Source organism: Thamnophis sirtalis, unplaced genomic scaffold, assembly GCF_051295495.1.
Source record: "Thamnophis sirtalis isolate CommonGarterSnake01/CBP01778 unplaced genomic scaffold, rThaSir2_p1.2 scaffold_7, whole genome shotgun sequence".
Taxonomy (NCBI): domain Eukaryota; kingdom Metazoa; phylum Chordata; class Lepidosauria; order Squamata; family Natricidae; genus Thamnophis; species Thamnophis sirtalis.
The window spans coordinates 87795638-87806138 of NW_028261387.1; the positions used below are offsets into that span (position 1 = coordinate 87795638).

Genomic DNA, 10501 nt, shown 5'->3' on the forward strand with positions numbered 1-10501 from the left:
TGTACTGTTGCCAGCTGGTCTTCGCGCAAAAACCAGCTGGCCAGCATGCATGCACACGATGGAAACCAAAAGAGAGCAGTTGTCCAGTGCACATGCGTGTGATGGAACCTGGAAGAGCAGCTGGCCGCCACGTGCATGCGCACTGGCCAGCTCCTCTCTTCCGGGTTGCGGTGCTCCAGCACGCGCGCACAGACACACACACTCCTGGTATTGGGGGGGGGGGTTGCACTCGAAGACCTCCAATGTCCCTTCCAACTCCGTTATTCTGTTAGAATTCTCATATACAAATTGTATTTTTAAGCTTCCAGATATGAACTCTCATAATTAAAACTCTTGCTGATAAAAATAATAGGATAGGGATAGACTACAGCCCTAAATGTCTTGAGGTCAGGCCTTTTCTGCCAGGGTTATCTGTTGATTGAGTGCAGGGTGTTCTGTTTTAATCCCCTCTGTCAAGCTCCTCCTTCAATGGTTTTGAAGCTTATTTTTGTGAGGAAGTTTTAATAAAGGGGAAGGCTTAGTGGTTATTATTTCTTTATTACATTTTTATGCCACCCGCCTCTCCTCTGATGTGACTCTGGAGAGATTACAGGTTATTAAGAAATAAAAATATTAAAACGATGTAAATTTAAAAAAATTAAACTACACAAAACACTAAGACTAAGAGATGGATGACAAAGCATGTCTTCTTACCCCATCCACCACCTCCAGCAGTGAGCACCAACCTTGGCACCCCAAGCCAACCAAGATTTAATACCCTTCTGCAAGGCCAGGTTCTCACCACCTGTTCTGACCCAGCTCCCCAAACACGACAAACCCTCTGAACTTAACTCAAAGATTCCTTTAATTGGGAGTGCCGGCAGCCCCGGCAAAAAGTTTCTCTCTCACCGCAGGCTAACAAGTCTGGCCGGCCGGGTGATAAATAGTTGTCTGCCACATCTATTCATCTCCACCCCCTGCCTTTTATCCCTAAAGCTAGGGTAGGGCTTCGCTAGCAGCGGTGGCTCTTCCATCCCAAGGATTGGCCCACGGATTTCCACTGCTCTCCTCTCCTCTGCCTTCTGCACATCCGCAGGTCAGGCATTGGATCCAGCTATTCCTCCTCTTCCTTATCAGCCACCTCCAGATCTGGGGGCTGTTAACTCTCCATCTGAGGGCTGAAGGACAGCCCAGGTTCCGCCTCTGTCTTTCTCTCTCTCTGCCAGCTCCATTCCCTCTTCCCTCTCAGAGCTCTCGGGTTGCCTTGCTGCTGACCCTGACTCCCACACCTCCTCCTCCTCCTCCTTTGATTTGGCTCCTGGAGGGGCTAGTGGCCGACCAGTGGTAAAGTGTTCCACAGGGATGGAGCCACAGCAAAAGAGACTTTTCTCCTTGGACCCGCCCACTGGAATTCCTTAGCAAATGGGATCGATAGCAAGCCTCTTCCATGGGGTGGGCTAATCCCATTGGGAAAACACAGCTGCTCAGATAACTCAAGTTAAATGGATCTTTTGCATATACCCATAACAGAATAACAGCATTAAAAGGAATCTTGGAGTTCTTCTAGTCCAACCTTTGCTCAAGCAGGAAGCCCTATACCATTGCAGACAAATGGAGCATCCACAGCTAATCACGCCACTGATTAATTGTTCTCACTGTTAGGAAATTTCTCCTTAGTTTTAAGTTGCGTCTCTCCTTGATATGTTTCCACCCATTGCTTCTTGTCCTGCCTTCAGGTGCTTTGGAGAAGAGCTTGACTGCCTCTTCTTTGTGGCAGCCCCTGAGATATTGGAAGACTGCTATCATGTCTCCCCTAGTCCTTCTTTTCATTAAACTAGACAGATCTAATTCCAGCAACCATTCTTTATATATAATTTACATAATTGTAGATTTTATCTCTCTGAATATTTTGTCAGAACTCAAGTTTGACTATCAGTAGACAGTTGAGAATTCAGGATAGTAGTATAGTATAGCCTTTATTGTTGTTGTACAAAATAAATACAATGAAATTGGTTAATTTATTGGTTAATAATGATCAAAAGAGTATAGAAATACTGGTACTTCGTGTTCTAATGTTGTGGTTTGCTTTGTTTCCATTTGTTTTCTAATACCCCAGTGCAATTATTTAGGTGGAAATAGTTTTTCTTGACCTAAAATCTTTTAGAGGCGTTGAATGATAATTTCTGCCCTTCCCAGTGAAACTTTGATCCTGCTGATTAGAGGGGATGGCATTTTTAGTCCAGCATACTCTTGAGAATCTCAAATAGGGAAAAATGCACTGGGGCAAATACAAATCTGAATAAATTGTTCAGATTCACGAAGAAGTATTAAAATTGGCCTTAATTTGATCTGTTTTTTTTTTACGTCTTTATCTACCGTAATGGCATTTTTCATTAAAAAAAATATCTTGAAATATCTGTTAGATATGGCAAGCAATGAAAAAGAGAGGCTAGAAGAAAAGCAAAGAACTGCTCGCAAGGACCGTGCAAAAGAGGAAATTGACTGGAGGACAAGGTAATGCATAGTTCTGGAAAGAGGGAAGGGTTCACCGCTGACCACTTCAGGTGCCTGAAGTAGGAAATCCAGATTGGATCCAGGAACTATGTAGCATCTCATCACATAGAAATCTTCTTTCTCATCTTGCATGAGTGTTTTTTAAATGATGTTTTTAAAGTTCACACTTTTCCATTAAGAGACAAGCAGTCTTTTTGTGAGCACAGTCAGGAATGAATTGCTGTATAAAGTAAAACTTCCTCAGTTGTTTTCCATCCATCCATCCATCCATCCCCCCTCCCCCTCTCAATTTTCATTTTATAATAGGAAGAATGTGCAGAATTAAGATTAAAGAATGGGATCCTTAGTGCTCTCTAACCTTGGCTGTTTTCTGCAGACATTTCATTACCCAACTAGATAACATTATCAGTGCTAAAAGGGAGTGGGGTTTGCTTTCTGTTTATATACTAGTTCGGTAATGAAATTCTGCAAGAAAACAACCAAGCTCAGAGGCCACCAGGAGCACTTCAAGCCTGAGCTACAAATCTTCCCTTCTGAAGATTAAAGAGGCAAATAGGCATCGCAGACTGCTGATTCCTTCTTTTATTATTAATTATTCCAGTCATTTTTCCTTCTTCTGGCCTGCTCCTCTGGTCATTTCTTCTCCATGACACTTTTTAAATACTTGGGGAAAAAAGCTATCATTTCTATCCTCAGTCTTCTTTTTGTGAGGCTACATTTCTAGTCCCTTGATAATCCTCACTGCCCTTCCTAAATCTTCCTATCTGGATTTTTTCCCAAAAGCCTTGGAGCGGAACACAATACTCAAGTTGCGATGTGACCAATAAAGTGTAAAACAGAACAGTTACTTCCCATAATTTGTCAACTATCTTTGATGGAAATTGCCTTACAGTTTGTCCTTTTGCAGCCACATGAGACGCTTAGCCTGAACTCATTTTGCAATCAATTACTAAGATAAGCTTTTTGCCAGTACCGTTACCAAGCTAGTCTCCCGCGTCCTGCATTTAATTTCTTCTCCCAGTGAAGGATTTCACGTTTGCGCTGCTAAATATAATTCTAAATTTTCAGCCCAATTTCCTAACCCTTCAGGATCACTCTGGATTTCTGTCGCTCAGGGTATTCGCTGCCTTACTCAATTTTATCACAGATGCAAATCTGGAAAGGGATCTCTTCACGCTTTCCTCAGAGAGAATAATTAAAGAATGTGAAGGACTGAATCCAGATTGAGTGTTTTATGATCTGCTTTAGAATCTTCCTTAATATTGACATCAATCTGACAGTCTATAGTTCCCTGGATCTCATTTTCCTGTTATTGACCATTCTTCAGGGAGTTATTAAAGACAATGCAGAAAAATATAAACTAAACATTAAAGTAAATAAAGATTAAAGACCATTTAAGTCCAAGTTTCATCTCAGCCCTGAAAGCCACTGTGGGATGATCACCAGGAGGCTATGAGTTCTGATCCCGCCTTAGGCAGAAAAGTTGGCTGAGTGACAATGACTCTCTCAGCCCAGTCCGCCTCACAGGGTTGTTGTTGAGAAAATTGGAGGAGGAAAGTATGTTGGATATGATCCCCCTTTGTAACCTTCCCAGCTGACTCCTGACAAGCAAAGTCAATGAGGAAAGCCAGATTCGTTTAATGACCATATGATTCAATTAGCAGCGGCAATGCTTTGCTTAACAGCTGTGGCAAAAAAAGGTCATAAAATGGGGCAAAACTTGCATAGCAGCAGAAATGTTGGGCTCAATTGTATTCGTAAATCAAGGACTGTCTGTATTTTGCTGAATTTAACTACTTTTCTTCTACCTTTTTTTAAAAAAAATTCTTCACAGATGGTTTTACCAAGGCACGAATCCATATACTGGGACTGCTGACTGGCTATACTCGGGAGGATATTTTGATAGAAATTTCTTTGACTGTCCGGATATCTATTGAAAACCTTGAATGCAAGTTGCTCTTTTGCCCAGAATTGATAGACTTAAATGAGTCCAGCGGCTATTGGGCTATGTCATGACAAGAAAATAATATATTTTTCCTAAAGCAATGAAAATCATCCATCACTGATCAAGGTTTTGTCATGTACATTTGCCAAAATACTGAAGTGCTGTTAACTCATTTTCCTGAAGCTGCAACATGAAATTATGTAAAGGGGAAAGATGCTTGCATGTTTTTGTTAGCTTCCTTCAATTTATCATTTCATGGTTTTGTTTTGTTTTTATTTTTTTGGCCAGAATTAACTCGCTATAACCGGTGGGAAAAATAGCTCCTTTCTTAAAAAGAGAAGATAGGTACTTTTTAAAAATACAATAAAATTGAACAATAAAATATATCTTTGAAGTATTCAAAACTAGGAGACCCCAGGGACACCTTAGCCTAACAGATATGCTGCTGATCCTATTGGAAAAAGTTTCTAGCAAGAATCCAGAGTCACTCAAAATCCACACGAGTCTTTGAACACTCCTTAACTTTTAAAAGTTTGACAACATACACTAGAGATAGACTTAATTTTCAGGAGCAATTTTTCCATTTTGCCTCAGCCTCTGGGCCCTGTGATTTATTGATTCAATGAAGTATCTGTGGTTTTATTTTTTAAAAAAGGAACTACTCCATTGAATGTTGGGCTGGTTTTGTAAGTGTGGATAACAGCAAACTCTTGTGTGTTTGAAGCTGCAAAATGTTTCGTCTTAAAACCCACTTTGGAGATATTTATAGGAACTTGGATGTCGTGTAAATATCATGTAAGAAATCATACTCCTTGCTTTGTTCAGACATGTTGATTGTTTGCAGCTCTGCTTTGGGACTGATTTTCCCATTTCATTTCATAATATGGGCATCCTTTTTCCTCTTTCAATTTGCCTCGGATACATTTTGCAAAAGCACATATTTATTTTGAGCTCTCCCCCCCCCCCATCACATACTTGCATCACAACTGGATAACATGTTTTTGAACAGCAATTTTTTAATTTGTGCAATGCTGAATGATACAGTGGAAGCTTTTGATGCATCTCCACTTGGTAGAATTTCCTCGAGAATAAGTGTAAAACTGTTTGCAGTTTTAAACCTGTCAAAGCTATGTCATCCTGGAGCTGTTTGGATTCAGAGGGAAAGAGTACTTTTCTTTTATTTCTAGCACACATTAGTGATAATATGTGTGGCTTTCTAAATAAGTTAATATTTATTAGATTATTATTTACCAAATTGGAGATAATTTACCTTGCTATTAAATGGTAAACCAGCAAGAGCATAATAATTTAAAAGGGGCAGCGAAAAGATTAAGAGATTGGATTATAGTCCCATGAACATTTGTCAATGACACAGGAATATTTGAATAGTTTTCATTACATTTCAAGCAAAATAAAAAAGTTACCATGAAAAAATACTTGAGGCAATAAAGTACACTTTTAAGATAATTGATTTGGACGGGCACTAGTTAACTCTAAATGTTATGTTGTTGGTTATCTAAACTTGCTAATTATTGAAGCTTCAAATTCATTTATTGTATCAGGGCTTCAAAATACCTTCAGTAATCCCTCTCTTGAAATCACTTGCATCAATGTATTTCAATATATTGCCTTTTCCTTCACAATGTTACCCATGAATCAGTGTGCATTTTATTGTTAATAGATTAATTTATCATGTATCCCAGTCCAGAAACTCTTATGGGCCCTTCTGTTTTTTTTTGGTAGGAACAGTGAATATTGGTTCCAGCAGTAATTTTTGTGCTTTACGCCCACTACAGAATTGGTTGTTCATATTGCTCTCATAATCTACTGATTTCGGTATCTGAACAATAGGGCTATATAAAGACCAGCTGTTATGATACAGTATTTCATGCTGTAACTCCAGAAACGTAAAAATAGAGAACATTAGAAACTCACTTTTTCTCCCTTGATTAAGTCACTATCTCCTTTTATTAGTAAAAGTTTTGGAAAGGGTTAAGCCATGCTTCTTTTAAGCATGCAGACAAATGCAGGTGGGTTGCATTAATATTTTGAAGGAATCACATTAATTTTTTAAACCCGTTGGACTTTTTTTTTTTTTAAGAAGTGGCAAGGGATGTTTCTAAATTCCAATTTGCTGTAGGAGGAAAATACAATCTTTTAAATTGAAATTAAAATTGATTTTAAAGGAAGAGCAAATATTTTTCATTCACCTTTTGTATAATTACTTCCTACTGAAAATACATTTATATTAGGTCTTCATCTTCTATACCAACTGAGGCATATACTATACTAAAGTTCATGATTTGGTGGCTGGCGGAAAATCTGTTGTCCAGTAGAAATAGTGGGAGGCTATTAACTGCAAATGATTAATTGTACTGGAAAATAATTCCTAAGCTGCAAGTCCGTTCTCCCACATAGGTATATCTCATTTCTAACCAACGACAGGCTATTATACTAAATATAATGCTTCGGAACAGAGTAGAATTGAAACGCACACTAAAGTTTGATGACTTAAAAGCTTTAATTATATTAGGAGTTTTTTTTTCTTCCTTATGAAAAAGATAGTCATTTAGATTGTTTACATTTTTACCTGCACTTACTAAAAGCACCACCTTCACAACTTAAGCACTGCCTTACATTTGACACTTCCATGGGGGGGAGGGGAAGCACTTTTAAAATAAAACAAATAATCATGTTAAATATTAAGATAGGTATTAACTTAAAGCAGATATTTTTTTATGTGAAAAAAGTAGTTATTTTCTTGGCTGCTTACTTCCATTGTGTTTACCTTGGTACCTTGTTTTGAATTAAGGCTTGTGCATATGTTAGCTTGACTCCAGGCCAATGGGTTGACACCCAAAACTTATATTTGCAGATAGTTGTGTTCTACTCACCCGTCAGCATTGGGAAGAATTCCATACCCACATGATGCCTCATGCTATATTGCAACACCGGAGTCAATAAAACTCTGTGGATGAATAGCTTTTCTTGTGCCATTAGGTTGACTTCACAATAAACACAGTCTTTATCGTAGCAAGAAATAACCACAAAGATTAACACTGCTAAACATTTCTAGAATAGCATGACAGCAGCAGGCTATGAAACGGAGATGGGACTTCCCCATTCCGAAATAAATCTCGCAGGAAAACGTAACATGTCTACAAACCTTTGCTAGCCTTCGCTCTCTTTCCCAAAGCAGTTTAAAGATGAGCAATTATTTTGACGTCACTTCAACAAGATACTTGATCGATGGAACACTACTAATTCATTAAATGCTCTGACAAGTGAACATTAACTGGAAAGTATAGATATTTAAAAAATAGAACGAAAGATAGGAATTCCTGCTTGGTAATGATTTGATTTACATTGTTAACCTTTATAAGTAAAGAGAAAAGGGTAGAAATGGCACCTTTTTGATGAGTTTGATAAATGTAATTTAAGTTTTTTACTGCTGCACCTTGCATACAGTTTGGGGTAGATCAATACAATACTTTCCCCTTAGGCATCGTTAAAAACCCTTGGTCCTCAAAAGTAGGATATTAGACTAAAACCTTCGTAAGTATAAGTTTTAAAGCATAAGATTAGATCTATTTTAATAAGTTAATATACAAATACGTGAATCAGTACTATCTAGAATTAGTTTCTGAAAGTTTTACTTTGATTCTCAGAGTTCTTACCCAAAACTTAGAAGCTTTGGATTACTAACTGTTGATACTCAGGTAGCCTGTAATCCTGAAAAAGACATTGTTGTAATGATAGTCCCAACAGTTCAGATGCCTGTGTAGCTCTTCAGTTTTTCTATGTTTGTTGTATTCTTGTGTATTTTAATGTTGCAAATGTGGCTGTTCCCTTCATGTCGTGGTTTTGTGTTTTTAATTCTTCATTTGATAATCTACTGTAACGTCGTTGCCTCTTTAAAATCCTTAAGTGGTTTGGGTTTAATTGTAAAGTAAAGCAATATTTAAATGCCTATAAAAAAAATCAAACGGTTCTAACAAAAAAATGATTTTTATGATGTCTATAGCATGTGGGGAAGGAGAAAAAAAAAGCACACATACCAGTTGCCAGCTCTTAATTTCCCCATTCATTCTCCGCTGCTGTTGCTGCTACTGTTGTCCTGTTTTGTGTTTTTTATTTTGCCGTTAATAATCCGTTCATAATAATAACAATAAGACAAGTACATGGCACAATCCACCTAGAATTTCTTGGATCAGGCGTCATGGGGATCCGTGGGCCTGCGGAGAAGAATCTCGCCGGTGCCCTTCTGCATTTTTATGTAAGTTCCCATGGGGTTTGTCCCCAAAAAGAGCGCTTCCTGGCAGAATTTTTTTTTTTTGCCTTATCCATGTTACATGAACCTGTTGGAGGATATTAAAAATTTTAAAAAAATTAAAAGGCTTTAGTGAAATGGATTTATTTTTATAATATTTAACAACTGTCAATACCCAACTATATTAACTATTACAAATTCGTATTTACCTTTTTAGAGAAGTCTGTACAGGTTTGTGGACATAAATGTTAAAAACAAAAAGTGTCAATGCAAATAAAGGCTGTTTTGGAGAAGACACCGAGTTTGGGGTCCTTGCTTTGTCCCTTTGCAGTAATTGGGTGGATCAGCGTCTCTTCTCGTGGGTCATCCTCGAATCCCCTGACCCGGGTTTATTAGACCCACTTTGATTCTGTCAGTTTCCTGGAGAAACCCAAACCCTCGAAAGTTGAGTGTTTTATCTCAGGAGGAAACTCGGGCAGCCAAAGATGGTTCGCAGCATACATGCCTCACAGGTTGTATGAACAGGAGGGAGTTTTCTTCAGCCCGCATTTAAGCATTTGTCTGAATGCAGGTCTACAGGTAGTCCTTGGAAGTTACAACATGTGATCCAGGGGTGGGTTCCAGCAGCCGCTACTGCTGTTTGCTCAGGGATGCGCCATGCATGCTTGATGTGCGTTGCGCAGAAGCAAAAAACAAGATGCCTTGCAGCTTGCTGCTACTTAAACACCAGACAAACAAAACATAACTCAAAGGGATGTTATTTCAGCTGCCATAACATTCTATGCTGCCATTTTTTTTTCAGTATAAGAAGTCTTTGAACAGTTACTAATTAATCTATCCATTCTTCTCAATGTGTGGACCTATCTGCTTTACACACATTATATTTCAAATGTATTGTAGCCTGTTTCTCAATCTCAGCAACTTTAAGATGGACTTCAACTCCCACAATTCCCCAGCCAGCCATGGCACTCTACAAGCTGAAGTCCAGCCAGCTCAGCAATAACAATAGCACTTAGACTGATATACTACTTCACAGTACTTTACATCTTTGTCTAAGGGGTTTACAGAGTTAGCATATTGCCTGCAACAATCTGGCTCCTCATATTACCCACCTTAGAAGGATAGGAGGCCGAGTCAACCTTGAGCCGCTGAGAATCGAACGCCTGGCAGTTGGCAGTATTAGCCTGCAATGCTGGATTCTAACCACTGTGCCACGCAGGGGTAGGTTCCGGCAGGCCCCACTGCCGGTTTGCTCATGGCGAAGCCATGCACGGTTCAATAAAAATTGTTCTGCACACGTGCAGAAGCCAAAAAACAGGAGAACCAGTTTGGGGGCGTGGCAGGCCTAGGTCGCTGCCGGTTTCAGTGATCCAGGCTGCCAAGCGACTACCGGTTTAGCCAAACCGGTCTGAATCAGTAGGAACCTACCTCTGATGTGATCCCCTTTTGCGACCTTCTCACAAAAGTCAATGGGGAAGCCAGATTCACTTAACAACCATGTTCCTAACTGAACAACTGTAGTGATTCACTTTACATATGAATGGCAAGAAAGGTCGTATACGGGCAAAATCCGCAACTGTCTTCATCTACCAAGAGAAAATTTGGGCTCAGTTGCTGTAAGTTGAGGACTACCCGTATTGCATTGTCACCTTTTCTAGCACACAGGATGGACAAATACACCCCCCCACCACCACCATTACTTTAACCTACACAAACATCTTTTTCTCAACATATTCAGCTCTCTGGAAGATCTGGTTCAGTAATGGTCAACCTTGGAAGACACGGCCTCGGTC

At 39.2% G+C, this 10501-nt stretch overlaps 1 protein-coding gene across 2 annotated transcripts in view; it reads left to right on the plus strand.

Annotated features, from left to right (window-relative positions):
* The window catches only part of OSBPL2 (oxysterol binding protein like 2), a 66273-nt gene extending 57270 nt beyond the window's left edge, over positions 1–9003 (plus strand). For both annotated transcript variants that reach the window (XM_087720551.1, XM_087720550.1), the window contains 2 exons: positions 2403–2493; positions 4328–9003. In XM_087720551.1, the coding sequence (XP_087576677.1) occupies positions 2403–2493; positions 4328–4430 (194 nt within the window). In that variant the 3' untranslated portion in view covers positions 4431–9003. The remainder of the gene's footprint in view (positions 1–2402; positions 2494–4327) is intronic.
* Positions 9004–10501: the final 1498 nt, after the last annotated feature.